Source organism: Gobius niger, assembly GCF_951799975.1.
Source record: "Gobius niger genome assembly, chromosome: 11".
Lineage (NCBI taxonomy): Eukaryota > Metazoa > Chordata > Actinopteri > Gobiiformes > Gobiidae > Gobius > Gobius niger.
The window spans coordinates 3994124-4014633 of NC_136862.1; the positions used below are offsets into that span (position 1 = coordinate 3994124).

General features: G+C 41.2%; 1 protein-coding gene across 1 annotated transcript in view; it reads left to right on the forward strand.

The window, feature by feature from the left end:
- LOC306970649 (low affinity immunoglobulin gamma Fc region receptor III-A-like) overlaps window positions 1-20286 on the forward strand; it is a gene marked incomplete at its 3' end in the record, with an annotated part of 265480 nt that extends 245194 nt beyond the window's left edge. The window contains exons 5-6 of the mRNA XM_079566678.1: window positions 15512-15593; window positions 20265-20286. Coding sequence (XP_079422804.1) covers window positions 15512-15593; window positions 20265-20286 — 104 coding nt within the window. The remainder of the gene's footprint in view (window positions 1-15511; window positions 15594-20264) is intronic.
- Between the last annotated feature and the right edge of the window lie 224 nt (window positions 20287-20510).

Below are 20510 nucleotides of genomic sequence, written 5' to 3' on the forward strand. Positions count from 1 at the left end.
TGTTTTGGGGATTTAGCTGTAGAGTGCCAACAATCCAGACCATTTTTCATGATATTTGTAGCACCACAGCGTATTCTATGTTATAGCTATGGACACATGCTGTGGCTCGTTTGAAAGGTGAGACTCTAAGCTCTCCTCAGGTGAAAACAGTTTAATTCTACGTGCCTCGACTCCTGAGAAATGTGCACTAAACAGATGCTAGTTTTTTTTTTCTAGAAACGGAGATAGCGGGGGTTTTATGAAACACTCTCTTTTCTGGTTAACTCTTCTCTCTCTGGACGGACACTATCTTTATGTGAAGAGCCAAATGCCTAAATATTTCCGTTTCAAGTCAATTTTCAACGACAACATTGTTGACACGTTGACATTGTTGACATCGCTTTTCACGGCGTGTGCATTTAAACAGCCTGGTTCTGGATTGAAGACTTTAACAGGATGTTTCTCAGCTGTTCTTGGACCGATTTTAGCCATTTAAAAACTCACCACGCCCCCTCAGACTAACACCACGCCCCCTCTGGCTCATACCACGCCCCCTCAGACTAACACCACGCCCCCTCTGGCTCATACCACGCCCCCTCAGACTAACACCACGCCCCCTCTGGCTCATACCACGCCCCCTCAGACTAACACCACGCCCCCTCAGACTAACACCACGCCCCCTCAGACTAACACCACGCCCTCTCAGACTAACACCACGCCCCCTCAGACTAACACCACGCCCCCTCAGACTAACACCACGCCCCCTCAGACTAACACTACGCCCCCTCAGACTAACACCACGCCCTCTCAGACTAACACCACGCCCCCTCAGACTAACATCACGCCCCCTCAGACTAACACCACGCCCCCTCAGACTAACACCACGCCCCCTCAGACTCACTCCACGCCCTCTCAGACTAACACCACGCCCCCTCAGACTAACACCACGCCCCCTCAGACTAACACCACGCCCCCTCAGACAAACACCACGCCCCCTCAGACTAACATCACGCCCCCTCAGACTAACATCACGCCCCCTCAGACTAACACCACGCCCCCTCAGACTCACTCCACGCCCTCTCAGACTAACACCACGCCCCCTCAAACTCACTCCACGCCCCCTCAGACTAACACCACGCCCCCTCAGACTCACTCCACGCCCCCTCAGACTAACATCACGCCCCCTCAGACTAACACCACGCCCCCTCAGACTAACACCACGCCCCCTCAGACTCACTCCACGCCCGGTCAGACTAACACCACGCCCCCTCAGACTAACACCACGCCCCCTCAGACAAACACCACGCCCCCTCAGACTAACATCACGCCCCCTCAGACTAACATCACGCCCCCTCAGACTAACACCACGCCCCCTCAGACTCACTCCACGCCCTCTCAGACTAACACCACGCCCCCTCAGACTCACTCCACGCCCGGTCAGACTAACACCACACCATCATTTATGTTCTGTTCATCACAGAGCTGCCAAAATCACACATAAGGTGTATTAGTGTATCCGTTCTTGGCACTCAATGTGCTAAAAAACTACAATCATCTGTCGATACATTATATAACTGATCAGTATTTTTGTTGTAGTACAGATGTAGTTCTCCCGTGTAGTTCAGTGCAGAGTGTTACAGGTTACTCTTTTTTTTGAAAGCTCAAAGTAAAGCGCTCCCACCCTTTGGATGACTTCGTTCGATTTGGTTTATCTTCCGCTTTTTTTCTTTTTTGAACTTACTCCACTGCCGCCCGCCTCCGCCATCTTGCTGAATGCTGTGAGACGCTGCGTGAAGCACATGACACAAAACAAGGCCAGCTATTGGCTATCGGCTACTTCTGCTGCACTGGCTGAGTAAAACCTCCGGTGGCTCAATGCTGCCACCCTTTGGTCACCGCAGATTTAAAATACCGTAAATGCTCTAATATAGGCCAGGGCCTTTATTTACTCAAGGGCATCTCGGACCAGGCCTTTATTGGAACCAGGCCACAATTAGAGACAGGCCTTTATTTCTATTAGAGCAAAACGGACGACCAAAAAAAATGAAGAAAAACGAGATTTGTGTCCATTTGGAGATATTAGGTTTATTTATTAATTAACATTTCAAACCCTCTCCCAGCGGCTGGAACATTGACGCCTTTTATTTTGTGGGGACAACAGGAAGTGTTTTGTTGCTGTTAGCGGAGCTTTGACATCAATGTCACTGCAGGTTTCTGTTTCGTTTTTACCACGGACCGGATTATTTGTTGTTTTCTTGTGTAAAAGGCGAGTTTAGACGGAGCGTTTGTGTTTGTGATCGATCATGAGACTGACCCGAGAGAAGACGAGATGCTCGCGCTGATGGGAGGAGTTATTTTAAGGCGTGGGACTGACCTGCACACGGAGCAGCTGGACGTGCTTTGAAGACGCGATGGTGACTTTATTAAAACCCTGGAGGATCACACATTTGTTGCTTTCCCTGTTTCTACAAATAGTCACTGGAGGTTTGAAAAGTGGCTAAATCTGTGTCAAAGTTACGCTCGGATCAGCTCCTCCGCAGCGTCCCCCTCGGCCCGGGTTCCCGTTTGTTTACTTCCTGCATGTGAGTTTTCATTTACACCAGTATGAGACAAATTCCTAACATGGGGAATATTTCTACTGCTATAGTTTCTAATAAAAGCCCCGGCCTGTTTTAGAGACCGGCTTTAATTTGCCTCCGCCAGCCGCAAACCCGGCCACTGTTAGAGACCCGGCCTCTAATGGAATACAGGCCAGTATTAGAGGATTTACGGTATGCAACGAAATGTACGGCAAATAAAAGTTATTTAGCAGCTAATCGATGTCTAAATTAGTTGTCAACTAGTCGACTAGTTGTTCCAGCTCTCGCTTCTTTCCTTGAACAGGCCACAGATTTAGAAAGCAATTGTTTTCCTGGACACTTTCTCCTTTCTGCTTTTGACTGAAAATAACGCAGCCTTAGTCATAGAAACAGTCTAGCGCCCGGTCCCGCTGCTGCCTGACCTGAAATCCCCGGAGCGTTGGCATCTCCCGGGGTTAAGTCGACCACGTCCCTCCCTGCTCCAGAGGATTACAGTCTGAGTGTGGGCCGGTGCGGAGCCTGCGGAGCCGACGTGCTGTTTACTCTTCAACTTGACCTACTCTGCAGAGGGAAGGAGAGATTCTCAGAGACTGGAAACGAGACAAAAATAAAGTGGAGCATTTGTTTAAATCTCTGTTGGTTTACACTTATACTTGCTGCTAAATAGACTTTTCATAATGATCGGTGTGTCAGTGCTTTTTTAATGTGTGTTATGAGGCGAGATGCGACAGGTTGAGACTCGTTTTCTTCCTTAACCTCTTAACTCCCACCTGAACCGAGCACATTTTCTCCGGTTTGGCCTTACACCAATCTAAAAGCATCAAAATAGCAACAACAAAACAACAATGCGTGACAAAAAAGATGAAAAAGAATGTCAAAAAAGTGACAAGGCAGCAACGACGCAAGGAAAAAGATGCCTTAAGATCAGTTTTGTGGGTCTTAGCTTTCAAATGAGGCGTTACACTGGCCGAAAGGCTGGAAGCTCCAAGTCCAGGAGCTTTTAGATTTGGGTAAAGCCAAACTGGAGAAAATGAACTTGGTTGAGGCGGGTGCTAAGAGGTTAAGAGAAGTTATATCAGAATTACACAGATGCCATTTTATGTACGGCGGTTCTATTTTAAATCTTTGTCCCGTCTCACTGTACGACCTACGACCTACGACCGGCGATTTTGCGCAGTGTTCGCCCGGTTTTAGCCTCTTACCGCCTGAGCCAAATGCATTCTGTCCTCTTTGGCCATTATATAGGTCTGTGTAGCACCTCATCTGAAAGCTAAGACCCACAAAACTGATCTTTTTCCTCACGTTGTTGCTGTTGTTGTGTCACCTTTTTTAGTTTTTTTTTTCTTTTTGGTCACATTTTTGTTGAATTTTTGTAATTTTTTTGGTTGAGTTTTTGTCACATTTTTGTTGAATTTTTGTCACTTTTTTGTTGAATTTTTGTCACTTTTTTGATGAATTTTGGTCACATTTTTTGTTGAATTTTTGTCACTTTTTGGTTGAATTTGTGTCACATTTTTGGTTGAATTTTTGTTGAATTTTTGTTGAATTTTTATTGAATTTTGGTTGAATTTTTGTTGAATTTTTGCTGAATTTTTGTCACATTTTTGTTAAATTTTTGTCACTTTTTTGGTTGAGTTTTTGTCACTTTTTTGTTGAGTTTTTGTCACATTTCTGTTGAATTTTGGTCACTTTTTTGTTGAATTTTTGTCACTTTTTTGATGAATTTTGGTCACATTTTTTGTTGAATTTTTGTCACTTTTTGGTTGAATTTGTGTCACATTTTTGGTTGATTTTTTTTTTTATTTTTTTTTTATTTTTATTGAATTTTGGTTGAATTTTGGTTGAATTTTTGCTGAATTTTTGTCACATTTTTGTCACTTTTTTGGTTGAGTTTTTGTCACTTTTTTGTTGAGTTTTTGTCACATTTTTTGTTGAATTTTTGTCACTTTTTTGTTGAATTTTTGTCACATTTTTTGTTGAATTTTTGTCACTTTTTGGTTGAGTTTTTGTCACATTTTTGTTAAATTTTGTCACATTTTTGTTGAATTTTTGTCACATTTATGTTGAATTTTTGTCACATTTATGTTGAATTTTTGTCACATTTTTGTTAAATTTTTGTCACTTTTTTGGTTGAGTTTTTGTCACTTTTTTGTTGAGTTTTTGTCACATTTTTTGTTGAATTTTTGTCACTTTTTTGTTGAATTTTTGTCACATTTTTTGTTAAATTTTTGTCACTTTTTGGTTGAGTTTTTGTCACATTTTTGTTAAATTTTGTCACATTTTTGTTGAATTTTTGTCACATTTATGTTGAATTTTTGTCACATTTATGTTGAATTTTTGTCACATTTTTGTTAAATTTTTGTCACTTTTTTGGTTGAGTTTTTGTCACATTTCTGTTGAATTTTGGTCACTTTTTTGTTGAATTTTTGTCACTTTTTTGATGAATTTTGGTCACATTTTTTGTTGAATTTTTGTCACTTTTTGGTTGAATTTGTGTCACATTTTTGGTTGAATTTTTTTAAAATATTTTTTTAATTTTTATTGAATTTTGGTTGAATTTTGGTTGAATTTTTGCTGAATTTTTGTCACATTTTTGTTAAATTTTTGTCACTTTTTTGGTTGAGTTTTTGTCACTTTTTTGTTGAGTTTTTGTCACATTTTTTGTTGAATTTTTGTCACTTTTTTGTTGAATTTTTGTCACATTTTTTGTTGAATTTTTGTCACTTTTTGGTTGAGTTTTTGTCACATTTTTGTTAAATTTTGTCACATTTTTGTTGAATTTTTGTCACATCTATGTTGAATTTTTGTCACATTTATGTTGAATTTTTGTCACATATTTGTTGAGTTTTTGTCTCTTTTTTTGTTGCGTTTACATCCTTGTTTTCTTCTCATTTTTTGTGGCTGTTTTGGTGCTTTTTTTCCCCAAGAAGCTTTTTGATCAGGGTAAAGCCAAACTGGAGAAAATGGGATCCGTTCAGGTGGGAGTTAAGAGGTTAACATCTTAACAACTTATTCTATTACGTCTTTATCCACTCCAACATGGCTGTATCGCTCGTATATGACAAACAGGTTAGCATAAGTACCGTTCAGGTATTGAAAACCGGTATTGTAAACCAAGTGTCATTAAAGCACCGGTATCGAAAAAAGGTAACGGTGCCCAGCCCTAGTCCTGGCCCAAGAGGGGAACTTACTGGATTGTGTGATATACAGTATTACTATGGGGCTGTCTTGTTTCTGAGCATGTCTGCCCCATTTCATCGGACGGCGGTCTTCACATACTCGCATATTTTGATGCAGATCACCGGCCAAAAGCCTGACAGTTCATCCCGAGGCAGATTTGTGGCGCGTCAATGAACGACAATGTCTCTGAATTGCTTGTAAAACTTGTAAAGAGCAACAAAAACCCAGTCCTTTTGTTATTATTGAGCCCATTTCTTCCACCACGTTAGCCTATTTTCACTCACAATATAAGCACGACCCTGATTATGGAGAGAAAGAGCTCAAGTGTGCCATTTCCGCTGATATGTTTCTAAGCCTTTTCACCATCCTGACTGTAGCGTGTTCATTATTACTGCGGCTGAATGGGAGGCTTTGTGTTGGCTGAAGTGAGCAACTACTCAAGAGTCTTAACTTCCTCATTGAAGGGGATCACGGGCTGTTCCTCCGTCTCCTCGCGCCCCCCCCCGTCTTTGTGGGGCTGATTTGAAACCATTCAGGTGCTCCTCCGCGCAGACGTCCCTCTTGGTGTCTTCGGTTGCTCTTTTGTTTTCGAATCCTGCCGGAGAAGAGGCCGGGGCGCTGAGGCGGGATTAGGAACAGTTATTTCCACGCTCTCTTGGAGGTGGGCCGCCTTGGAAATGCCATGGACGTGGAGGTGCAATCACTCCATTTGAATACACACTGCGGCGGCGGTTTGAGCTGCAGAGTGGAGACGACAAGGCGAGGTCTTACTGCAAAGGTTGGTAAATGCCGACTGAAATAAACAATGCAAATTTATTCCAGACCAATGGGATGACTCAAGTTTTTGTCTTCTCTTTGACCCATTTCTCCACTGAAAGCAATGAGCAATGTGTCAGGAGCAGATTTGAGATTTACTTGTTCTTTTATTGCTCTTGTTTGTCTGTTGGCCGTCTCCTTTTCACGTTCTGAAATAGAGACAGCCATCAAATCAGCCATAGCGGGTCATTGCAAGAGGGAGAACCACATCTTGGACTGGGACAATGTCAGGGTCATCCGTACCGAAAGTAACAAGCATCACCGCTGGATCGGGGAAGCCATCGAGAGCAGAAGGCGTCAGTCAGTAGGGGGCACTAGCTCTCCTTAAGGGCTCATTTATGGATATTCATGGAGCTTTCTGTCTCCTGCGTGATTCTGTCTGTGCTCCATCAGATGCTTTGTTTATCCAGAGTCATAAGAACGTAACAGTACATGAGCGAACCACTATTGCCCACAGCTCAACAGTTGAAGCAAAGCAAAAGGCTAAACTTCTAAAAAGTGATTTCAACCTGAAAAGACTCACAGAGACAGAAAGGCAATAAGAAAGTTTTATTGAACGGCCACGGATCATGATTGGGGCTCAGACCCCGGCGGAGGATTTAATGAACGAAAGAGTTGCACGGCGTTGATGAACGATAGCCAGAATCTTCCCCGGAGCCTGGACACTGGTCGTGGTAGAAGAGGAGACTTGAGGAGGCTTAAGAAGTCCTATCATTTTTACTTTGTATACAAATGAATGCCCTCCATGACCCGCCAACCAAATGATCCTAGGAGCTATGTTGACTTTGTGCCCCTGGTAGGGTCTCCCATAGCAAACAGGTCCTTCGTGACGGGTCAGACAAAGAGTGGTTCAGAAGCCTCTTATGAGAGACCAACAGGCCCGGCTAGAATCGTGAGGCCGTCCCGCCGTGGACCCACCACCTGCAGGAGGCGCCATAAGGGGCTGGTGCAATGTGATAACGGACAAGTGGAAGAAAATGGATGGATGGATGGATGGATACAAATGAATGCAGAAGCAAAAAGCCAAACAATAAAATCTTAAAATTCTCAGATGACACTTATGAGCTTATTAAGAAAAGGCGAAAGTCCTTCTATGTACTTTTCCTTATAATATTTTTATTATTATTTTTGCATTAAAGACAAACAAACAATTACCCTGGGGATCTCAGCAAAACAAAAATAAAGAATAATAATAAAAAATATATCCACACATACACACATTTTGAGGGGCAGGTGCTCAACCAAGACAAAAGGGCACGACCCCCCCCCCCCCCAAAAAAAAGACCAAAAAGTGATTTTTCTGTAATTAGTGACACTAACACACCATTGATTAACACAGCAACATAAAATGTCCTACTATGTAGACCTAATAGTAAACTACATAGACTTTAAAGGACAATGTAGGACTATCACAAGGCTCTGCACTTAAAGGCACAACATTTTGGATTATATTGTTGTGGTAAAACAAAACATGCTCCTAATGACCAGCTCGAACACAGAAAATGCTGTTACTGTAGTGTGTAGTAAAAGAATGGATTTGGATGTGAAACTAACCTGTTTAAATCTCAAATTCTACTGCCTTTAGTCACATCTCCATGGAGACGAGCTGGAGACGTACCCACTCCAGTAAAGTTAGGCGGGGTTAGCCTCATAGATGTTTGTTTGTACAATTCTGAGGTATTTTTCAATGATGAAAATAATGGTCATAAAGTAAATGCTTGTATTTCAATTTTATTTATTGGGTAAAATTCTACACGGTGTGGCTTTAAGTCTAGCACAAATACAACTAAATGATGCAAAGGTACTATAGCCTACACTTAAAACATCTGGTTTGTCAATATCATGACATGGATATTTTTGTCCATGTCAAAAATATGTTAAATAACAATAATCCTGGGCTGTTCCTGTGCTCCTCACACAGATGCACAGTGTCCAGAACGCAGGCACCTCCTCACCCTTCTCTCTCCTTCTCTCCCCTCTGTCTCCTCAGCTCAGCTCACTCTGCTCTGGCCCTGGTCTACGCTCAGCCCTGACTTAGTCTGAATAATACAGCTAATTTTCAGAACATTTTATAGGGCGACAAACAGAACCGCTAAAGTTACTGACTTGTTACCGCTGACTTTATCCGGACGGTCTCGACACGCGCGGCGCTGACGGCCTCGCCCCGATGGCCCTCTCGTTTCCTTTCCCCTTAATAATCCAGTCATGTCGCGCTGGCTCGTTCATAAAGTTATTGAATTTACTTAGTTTACTTTACTCCCACGTCTCACAGAGTTGGGCTGTACCATCTTCTCAGACAGGGGGAGACACGGGGCCAGCACAGCTGCCCTTCTGGGATCAGGAGCGTCAGCGCCGCCGCGGCTCGAGAAGCAGAAGAGGAATGAAGCGCGATTTGTAGTTGTTGAACATTAAAACTGTATTTTCAGCACATGTTGGCTTAAGCACATGTTGGCTTCATACTGAGGTCTGTTTCCACTTCATGGCTACTACGCGTTTTGCCTGAATGAGGGAAATATTCAATAAATGCCTCATTGCTGAATCTAACTGAAGGCTTGGAGGATATTTATGCAATAAACATATTTTTGGCTCGAAAGGGATCTTATGTCCTATTAGTTTCCCAATATGTTCATGAACTTCACGCCAATATTTCTGAAGCTCGTGGCCCCCCCACAAACAGTGAACTAAGGTTCCAGTTTCTATGTTGCATTTATAACATTTATCTGAGTTCTCATTATCAAAATGGTGAAGTTTCACTGGAGTAATGTAATTGTATTGTATTAGTCTGCATTTGGTGTTAATTGTTAGAGTTTGTGCATAAAGGCACGTCTTCTCCCATTCCTCCAGTGAAATATCTGTGAAGATCTTTTTTCCATGCTGACATATAAGACCCAGAGTTGTCCTTCGCAGCTGAAATAAGCATATTGTACTTTCTATTTCTTTATTTAAGGATCCCCATTAGTCTTTACCAACGCAAAGACTACTCTTCCTGGGGTCCATTCTCATTCAAAAGACCTTATACAGTCAAAGGGTAATTTATACAACACACATCGACAATACAGATTTCCTCATTCAAATAATTGAGGTAAGAGAAAAACAAAACAAGGTGTATTACAATACCCAAAGCAACTTTAAGTCAGGTTATTTATTTGTATTTGACTGATTACATGTTTCTTTAGATTTATTTTAAAAGAAAGATGATTTTTTAGTCTCTTAATTTCCTGAGGTAGCATATTCCAGTGCGAGGTGGCTCGGTATATAAATGTACTTTTTAGTGCATTAGATTTTGGCCGAGGCAAAGTAAAATTAGTAATAGAGGCTTGTCTTGTGCTAAAGCCATGTCTGTTACAAGTGGGCTGCAGTTTACAGAACAGGGTAAAGGGTTTGTGTAAGGTCCAGATTTTATGCAAAGACAACACAGAGCTACAGTCCAATCTGTCCTTGACTTTCATCCATGACAGTTTTTGATGCATAGCAATTGTATTTGTTCGAAAAGGACAACCCAGGGCAAGTCTAGCAGCCCGATTCTGAGCTATCTGGAGTCTGTCAAGGTGTTTTTTTGCAGCACTGGACCACACAGCGGGACAATAGTCCAAGTGACATAAAACTAAAGACTGTAATACAAGTTTTCTTGTTTCTAATGACATAAAAGGGGCACTGCTTCTTATTAACTTCTATGTACTTTGGTGAAATTGACTCTTTCCTTTCTTGGTGCGTGGAGCACAACTTGACTCTTAACGTAGGTAAAACCAAAGAGATGATCTTTGACCCCAAAGGTCTCATGTCACATGACCCAGTCCTTATTGGTGGCAGTGAAATAGAACAAGTTGAGTCCTTCAAATATCTTGGTGTTTATGTTGACAACCTCCTCAAGTGGAATGTCAATTTTCTTTATCGCAAATTGTCTCAGAGGCTTCATTTTTTAAGAGGACTGAGCACAAAAATAATGTCTTTGTTTTATAACACTGTTCTGGAAAGTCTAATCAGATAGAGAAAAGAGAAAAGAGGAAGCTTTTTATTCCACTCTTGCTAAAACGTTTCCACTTTAGTAGCTGGACTTAATAAGAGTTTGACGGCTCTTCAGCAGGGTTTGTCCACAACCAATTCTTATCCTTTAACCCCTAAAAACAAGAAGAAATTTGAGTTCCACTAAACGAAACTCTCTTTGAAACTAAACAAAATGAAAACACATTATAGCATGGCTGTCTCTATTATCATTTGCTTGTCAAAAATAGAGTTATAGTTTTTCTCACGCTCATCTCCAGCAAAAGTTGTGGATCTCCAAACATTTGTTGCTTTTCCTTGTTCACCTGCAGCGCGTCGCCTTGATGTTTGATTTGAAGATGTTTAAACTGTAGAGTCAAGAGGATATTTGCCTGAAAACACATATAGACGGAGGCAGCAGAGCGGAGACACAGCAGAGGGGATGAAAGCTGTGGAGAAAGTGCTGCGTCAGTGGGAGAACGGTGGATGGATGTCTCCGAAAAGCTTCGCAAACTCAGATGAATAAGTCGAGTCAGAGTCTTATGTAACTCCTCGAGGACAGGCCCCGATATAAGGACTTTAAATAGAACAGAGGACAAGACGCAGACATGAAAGGATCCCAAAGAAATTGTTGTTTCTTGAGCGTTCATCGACCAAAGTTCCAGAAAAGTAATAAACTCCACAAGTGAGGCTTATTTGGGATAAATTGAATTCACTGTTGGAGACCCTGGTCCAGCGTAGTCCAGGAGTAAAGGGGACGTCTCGTGAAATAATTACTTTTTTTGAAACCGTGTCCCAAACAAGCAGCAGCTTCCCCCCCCCTCGGGGCATGACAACAGGCAAAGCAAGGCAAGTCTATTTGTAGAGCACAATTCATACACAAGGCAATTCAAAGTGCTTCACAGTTGATAAACCTCTTAACTCCCGCCTGAACCGAGAGCATTTTCTCCAGTTCAGCTTTACCCAAATCCTGTAGGCCAGTGTAACACCTTGGGCCAGATCTTGTGGCGGCGCATGGGGCGGCGCAGGCTCTTGGCGAATTTTTTTCCGAGCTATATGTGCCATTCGCCTCTGCCACCTGCGAGGGGGCGTCACAAGAGGAGGTGACTGCACTGATGGAAACACGGCTGACATTCACTTCCTCGTTTACATTGCGCTGTCTTGCGTTCTTTCTTAAGCCTAAGGCTCTCACAGGTCAAACTAAAAACTTTATTTACCCCATCGTGAGCTAAACGATGTTCACGTCTCGAGAGAAATAGAGCTACAGCGTCCGGTGTGGCGCGGATCGGCCCGCGCTTGGCGTGAACGCGAAGCAAAACAAAAGCACATGTTCACTCCACACAAACACTCTCCTGGACGCGGAGTCAATCTGGTTGGAGGAAAATGTGTGAGTCTCCATGCACTTAAATGCGCCAAGTCTGGAGTGGCAAGATCACAAAGTGCGCTCCTACTGAGCGCAAAATGTCACGCTATCGTCTCCGTTTTGATGCACAAGATCGGGCCCCTTGTTTGAAAGACCTACAAAACTAAATTGATCTTTTTCCTCACATCATCAAAAAAAAAAAAATTCTTCACTTTTTTTGTTGGGCAGTCATTTTTATTTTTGTCAAATTTTCGTGACTTTTTTTGTCACTTTTTCGTCAAATTATTCACATTTTTTTTGTCAAACGCTTGTCACTTTTTAGTCCATTTTTTCTCTGTTTTTCGTCAATTTTTTCTCACTTTTTTGTCAATTTTTGTCTTTTTTTTGTATATTTTGTGTACATTTTTTGTCACTTTTTCGTCCATTTTTTCTCTGTTTTTCTTCCAATTTTTCTCCGTTTTTTGTCTATTTTTTGTCCATTTTTGTAATTTTTTTGTAAATGTCACTTTTTCGTCACTTTTTTTCTCACTTTTTTCACATTTTCGTCCTTGTTTTCATCTCAGTTTTGTTGCTATTTTCACACCTTTTTTCCAGAAGCTTTTGGATTCGGGTAAAGCTGGAGTAAAAATGTGCTCTGTTCAGGTGGGAGTTAAGGGGTTAAATACACGAAAGCAAATAGAATCAATAAAAACATCAACATAAAATTAATCAATTACAGTAAAAGGCAAGAGTGCAGATGAAATACTTTGTCATATGTGCAGAGAAAAAGAACTGTTTTCAGCCTGGATTTGAACATTGTCAAAGTTGAGGCCTGTCTCACATCCTCATGAAGACTGTTCCAGATTTTAGCTTTAGCCTCAGTGTGTTTATTATTGACTCTGGGAACCACCAGGAGGCCCCTCCCTGAAGTTCTCAGGGCCCGAGATGGTTCATACGACTCTAATATGTCAGAGATGGACTTTGGTGCTAAACCATGAAAAGACTTGTAACAAGCAGAGCTGTTTTAAATTCTATTCTCTTAGCGACAGGAAGCCAGTGCAAAGACCGGAGCACTGGACTAATATTGTCGTATTTCCTGGTTCTGGATGTTCTGCAGCTCTGACAGTGAGCAGACGTTACAGTCGTCTAACCTGCTGGAGACAAACACATGGATAAGTCTCTCCAAGTCTGGTTTTGACACTATTCCTCTGATCTGAGCCATGTTTTTCAGATGGTAAAAAGCTGCTGATGTTGTTGCTTTGATGTGGCTGTTTAAGTTCAGGTCTGAGTCCATGATCACTCCTAGATTTCAAACCTGATTTTTTGGTTTTAGAGACTCAAGGTGACTGATAACACACAATAAAGTTCTTCATTCATTCATTCCTTCGTCAGAAACATTCTTGGAGTAGTCAATGTATTAATTCTCAATATAATCCATTTTGTTTTGGTCTTCTTCCATTGCAGAGTGTTTGTGAAGACTCTCAGTGGCCCAGGAATCATAACCCATTTTAGTGAAGCTTGAATATCATCAACTGGACTGAGTGGATTGAGTTGAGAGGACGTTTTTACACGGCCAAAGTGTCAGGATTGTGTTTGATGGTTTTTGGTCGTAATTCCAAACAGCATAAATCCACCGATTAACCTCTTAACTCCCACCTGAACCGAGAGGATCTTTTTCCTCACGTCATCATTTTTTTTTTCCATAATTTTTTTTGGGGGGTATTCAACTCATTTTTGTAACTTTTTTGTCATTTTTTTTGTCATTTTTTTATCACATTTTTGTAATTTTTTTGTCAATTTTTTGTCATTTTTTTAAATCAAATTTTGTCATTTCTTTGTCATTTTTTTGTCATTTTTTTGTCATTTTTTGGTCATTTTTTGGTCACATATTTGTCATTTTTACATCCATTTTTTCATCATTTTTTGGTCATTTTTTGTCACATTTTTGTCTTTTTTTTGGTCATTTTTTGTTACATTTTTGTCATTTTTTCGTCAATTATTTATCAAATTTTGGTCATTTTTTGTCACATTTTGTCATTGTTTTTTCACATTTTTTATCAATTTTTTGTCACATTTTTGTCATTTTTTCGTCAATTTTGTATCAATTTTTTGTCATTTTTAATCTTTTTTTTTGTAATTTTTTATCAAATTTTTATCATTTTTTCGTCAATTTTTTATCAATTTTTTGTCATTTTTTGTCACATTTTTGTCATTGTTTTGTCACATTTTTAATCAAATTTTTGTCATTTTTTTGGTCACATTTTTGTCACATTTTTGTCATTTTTTTGTCAATTTTTTGTCAATTTCTTGTGACATTTTTCCACTTTTTCATCACTTTTTTTGGCAATGTTTTCTCACTTTTTTGTCACATTTCCATCGTTGTTTTCGTCTCAGTTTTGTTGCTATTTTCACACCTTTTTTCCAGAAGCTTTTGGACTGGGGTAAAGCCAAACTGGATTCATGTGCTCGGTTCAGGTGGGAGTTAAGGGGTTAAAAGCAGAAAAGGGTTAAGCCCGGAGTGTGTGCGACAGTTCCCCTCAGTTCCCCTCAGTCTGTGCGAGCTGTCAGATAAACGAGGCAGGAACAAATGCTCGTTCCCGACTCGATCGATCTCGCCGCCCGCGATGATGTATGTCCCCGCGTTCAAAACAATGACACTGAAGGCAGGCAGCTGTAAACCCAGATCTGCTCCCTGCAAACGACTCCGAGCAAAGTCACAGACGGATGATCAGTGGAGGACACGTCAGTACGCCGGCTAAAGGGCTGGTCCCGAGTTTGAGTCCTGAAGCCGGATCTATGCATCACTTTAAAGGGGAGACAATTCAGGAAAAAAACGTTTGGGCCTGTCTTAACATATAAACTGTCATTGGGAAAGAAAAAAAAAGCATGAAATTCTCAATATACAACATCTCATAAATAGCACCAACAAACATGAAACTTCCCTACATGTACAATATCTATTTACAGGGTCTGCAGAGTTGGACAAGTCAAATTTAAGACTTTTTAAGACCTTTTTAAGACAAAATCTCAAAAATAAGACCTGTTTTTGAACGCCAAACATGTAAATGGACTAAAGAAAATCACTGTCACAAAAATCCAAGTGTCAAACTGTTGTTTTTGATTTCACAGTGGGATTTACAAATGTAAGAACTTAATTTTTCACATTTTAACAACCATTCAAGTTTTACCAACCTTATCCCATAATAAGAAAATTGAGACTGAATAATTACTCACAATTATCGACTGAATGAAAGAAAACAACAGATATTTAGTTTTTGTATTTAAAATGCTTTGTAATACTTGAGCTGGTAAAACATTCACTGTTTCTAAAAATAAAAGCAGCTTTTCCACTCGTTTGCACAGAACAAAACACTGTCAACTTTACAGCTAATTAATGATCATAATTATTTTAATGATATTATTATTAGGCCAGAATCTAGTCTAGGTTTTATGTTTTCTAAACTTGTTTGTCAGATGTTTTGATGAACAAAGTGAGAAACGTGTTTCTAAAGTAACAGGACTTTCTCTTTCCTTCTGTCCCTGAGCAGAGGAGCGTTAGCTTTGTGTTTCCCAACATTTGGACAAACTTTATTGGGAATGATGCCGTTCATGACCTTGAGTTGGATATTTACAGTGAAGGATTATCTCCACGTTGTTTCATATTGGACGTATCTTTCCACCGACAGCAGCGTTACGGATCCATCAGCGACACCTCGGTCATGTTTTGGATTCCTAAACTCTGCTGACTTCAATCGTTTTTTTGGGCGGATAAAGCTCTGAAGGAGAGTCCTTCTGCCTCGCTCGACTATCGCTGAGTTTACGTTGTTTGTGGCGGCGGCCAGTGCGTCAGCGTCACTTCGCCCTCTCGGACCATGAGCGGCACCGGGCGGCTCATGGTCCTCATCGCTGCTTCTGTGACTTTATTTGTCGACTTTTTAAACGAAATTGTGCGCAAATAATTGGGTCGTTGAACGTTAATTTTTAAGACCAGTTTACCATGGATTTAAGACCAAATAGGCCGAATTTTAGACTTTTTACGGCCTTAAATTTGGATTCTTGAATTTTAGACTTTTCAAGACCCCGCGGACACCCTGTATTTACAAGCCCGCCTTTATATTTTAAAACAAAAAAAGTTTGCTCATGTGCTCTGATCTAGGGCTGCTGCAGTTGGTCAGGTCGAGGTTCAGCAACACTTTGTGCCCAAAGAATGAGATCAGCCGACGACCTGAACATCCCAAAAGACCAGGTTATTCCATCAGTGGGTTTCTTCTTCTTCCAAGATGACAACGCCAGGATTCATGGGGCTCACATTGTGAAAGAGTGGTTCAGGGAGCATGAGATGGATGGTCCGCCACAGAGTCCAGAACTTAACCTCATTGAGAATCTTTGGGATGTGCTGGAGAAGGCTTTGCACTGTGGTCACATGCATAATTCCCAATAAAGTTTGTCCAAATGTTGGGAAACACAAAGCTAACGCTCCTCTGCTCAGGGACAGAAGCAAAGAGAAAGTCCTGTTACTTTAGAAACACGTTTCTCAGTTTGTTCATCAAAACATCTGACAAACAAGTTTAGAAAACAGAAAACCTAGACTAGATTCTGGCCTAACAATAATATCATTAAAATAATTATGATAATGAATGAGTTGTAAAGTTGACAGTGTTTTGTTCTTTGCAAACGAGTGGAAAAGCTGCTTTTATTTTTAGAAACAGTGAATGTTTACCAGCTCAAGTATTACAAAGCATTTTAAATACAAAAACTAAATATCTGTTGTTTTCTTTCATTCAGTCGATAATCGTGAGTAATTATTCAATCTTAATTTTCTTATTGGGATAAGGTTAAAACTTGAATGGTTGTTAAAATGCCTAATGTGAAAAATGAAGTTCTTACATTTGTACATCCCACTGTGAAATCAAAAACAACAGTTTGACACTTGGATTTTTGTCAGTGATTTTCTTTACAGTCCACTTATATATCGCGCGTTCAAAAACAGGTCTTATTTTTTAGATTTTGTGGTCTTAAAAAGGTCTTAAAAAGTCTTAAATGTGACTTGTCCAACTCTGCAGACACCCTGGGCATCTGAAACCAGCCTTTTGTGCTAAAGCTGGGTGAAATCATCGCGCTCCTTGGTCCACAGGGCCCCTGGAAACATAGTTCAAATGTCCATAAAGTTCCTTATACATGTTGTTGACCTTGTTTTGGCCCAAATGTGAGCGCCACCTGGGCTCTATCTGTGCACGTCCCTGGATGTCTGCAAGTCCTCCGCTTAGAGATGCTTAGCTACCGTTTTTAACCACTTAACTCCCACCTGAACCGAGCACATTTTCTCCAGTTTGGCTTTACCCCAATCCAAAAGCTTCTGGAAAAAAGCTGTGAAAAAGCCACAAAACTGAGACGAAAACCTTGATGGAAATGTGACAAAAAAGTGACGAAAAATGGATGAAAAAGTGGCAAAAATGTCACAAAAATGTCACAAGAAATTGACAAAAAATGGACGAAAAAATGACAAAAATGTGACAAAATAAATGACAAAAAATTGATAAAAATTTGACCAAAAAATTACAAAAATGTGACAAAAAAAAATACAAAAATGTGAGAAAAAATGACACAAAAAAAAAAAAAAAAAAAAAGTTGCAAAAACGAGTTGAATACCCAACAAAAAAATGGAGAAAAATCTGATGACGTGAGGAAAAAGATCCTCTCAGTTCAGGCGGGAGTTAAGAGGTTAACCCACTGAAGCGCTCGCATTTGCATCTCTCCCGAAATCACCTTCAGTTTATCCACTTTCTTCACACTTGTCCAAAGACTTTTTTCCTCTAACAGACTCAAAATACACAGAATTGTCCCTTCTCCATTCTACACGCTACATTTGCAAAGAGTAATTACAGTCGAGTGTCATTTACAGTCACGGTCTAACATTCCTCCGACTCATTAACGTTTGAAACTGAAATGAAGCTAAATGCGGCATAAAATAGCTCTTTCAAAGTAAAACCAAACCGCGTCCTCGGCTCTGATTGTTTATGTTGAGACGGTCATGTCAGATCAGTTATGACGCTGACCTTTTACCGTAATTGCTCTAAAAGACAACGTTACAGCCGCTATCAGAGTGTTTGCATGTTTTGTAAAAGCTGTGATTTAGGGATGATTGCTTTGGAAACGGAAAGGTCAGCGGCGGCGGCTTGTTTCCGCGCTCAAGTGGGTGAGTAAACAAAAGGCGACGTGATCTTAAAGCTGCAGTGAGAGGGGTCAGAGAGACGGGAGGGGCGGACTGATGTGGACCGACAGGGGGCGGCCGGGACTTGACCTCAGATGGAGACCGGAGAGATTTGCACTGGAGGAACATTTAGTGCAGTAGTTATGATCTGGAGCTGCTGCAGTCTGGCCAGGGCTCCATTCAGCAACACTTATGTGACGGACGGACCGGCCATATGTCCATTCTGGAAGAGCACGGAAGGGCCACTGGCTCTAGGGCCCCCGGTCTGGCCCCTCACTTTACCTTACCCTTACCCCCGGGCACAACCGAGCATTACCCAAATCTAAAAGCATCCAAGGACAAAAATGTGCTGGAAAAGCAACAAAAAAGTGACAAAAACAAAACAAAATGTGACAAAAACGTTAGTTAGTTAGTTAGTTTATTTTATTCGATCATTATGAACATTTAAATCACATGTCACATGTTTTCCAAAGATCTTAGACATTATACAATAAGAAAACACATACATTAAGAATTTAAGTGCTAAATGATGCCTGACCGAAAGGGGTTTAGGCTGAAGCCAAGACTTATTCTGCCTAAACCCCTTTTACAACTGTGACTCTGTGTCCAAAGAGACACATTATACACTTTCTCTAATACCAACGATGGAAACACTTAAGCACAAAACTTTAACTTCAACAATCAGAAATGATGCTATGTATCCTCGATCAACTTCTTTTCTAATGGTCTTCATTCAAGTGTTCTATACGTCTCTATCATGTTTAACTTATACAGTTTCTTTAATGCTTTGATAGTTTTGGAGCCCTTAAAGGAACAGGCCACCGTTTTTCCATACTGAGATATGTTCTTACCTTAGCTTTGACGAGTTCTTTAGGACCTGTCTGATCTTCACCCGTGTTTTCAGTCACGTAAACACAGTGCAGACGGCGTTAGCATTTAGCCTCTCCCTCTCTCCTCTATAGCTCCAAAACAGGTCAAGATAGAAGCTACCAAGCTCTTCCACGTTTTCCCTATTTAAATATGGTTACGTGAAGTGTTCCACTACAAAGTATAATCACACAAAATTAAACAATGTGGATTTTCTACGCGGATAAAAGGGGGAACTATAATGTAAGGCGTAATAATACCAGGAGTAGTTCGAAATCCGCGCAGTAATCTTCACTTTACTGCGCAGTAATCTTCACTTTACTGTGCGGATGCACCTTTTTTCTGTAAGTCCTGGTTTTGTCCTGGCTCAGACTGCGGCTCTGCCATCTCTGAAAATGACTAAAGTGTTTGTAAGTTGTGGCTTTGGCACTTTAAAGGGACTATACAGAATTTAAAAATGTTAAAATCATGTATTTTCCTCCCCCTACATGTTCCAACAATGTCCTTAAGTGTAGAATCACCACAACTGCCTCTAAAATCCCGCACTGTCACTCAGAAAGGTGTTAATTCGGGTCCGAAGTGCCGTCATGCACTAGCTTAATCTAGAAGGTGCAGTTACATGTATGACCTGAGGTGGCAGTAGTGAGTATAAAATGGCAAACTTGCATCTGGCCCCTTTAAGAAAACATCTGCATTTGCACTGAAGCAGCTCATGAGTTCAGGCTTTTTGACTCACTGTGGATCATTTATTGACATCTGGAGAGAAAAAGTACCAAAAATTAGCACAGAAAAAAAAGGTTTTTCGATGCTGCCCCCTACCGGAGCTTCTTGGTCGGTACCAAGTAGGTACCGACCAATTAGACAGTAGTAGACAGCTTCCTCAGAGCTGTTGTCCGTGGTGACCAGATATAGACGTGGATGGTGAATACCCAGTGACAGCAGATTACGTCCTTGGCGGGGGCCTCAGGCCGTGTCTCGGGCCTCCTCCGGAAGGCTCTGTCCCAGGTGTTGGACAGCTGGAACCTAAGTCCCCCTCGCCTGTCTCTCATATATGGCCTCCTTGACCCCTCTCTCAAAGCACCGCTGCTCCTTGTCCAACAGACGTGTCTCTGTCCTCAAAGGCCCGTCTCCTCCATGTGCAGAAACACTGCAGAAGTCGAGCCTGGCGATGTTTTCCTCCGGTGTTGAGAGAGGAGCTTCTCCCAGGGCTGAGCTGTTTCCCCGACGTTCCCCTGATTACACCCCTCTGTGCCGCACGTGATCCCATAAACCACCCCTGCTTTCCTGCCCTTGGGGATGTTATCCTCAGGCTGTACCAGCCGGGACTGTAAGGGGTTTCAGTGATGCACGAACGAATAACAAGTGACCTGTGCATATTCAGGGACCGTGCTTATGATTTCAGAAGGGAAGAAATGCTAGAGAACGAGTACAAAGAAGCATTGTGTATTTCTGTTGTTGGGATTAATGTATGGAGTAAGTTGGACCCAGAGCAAAAAGACATTTATTACAAAAACATATGTTGAGAATGGATGCTAAGGATGCAAAATAATGATGG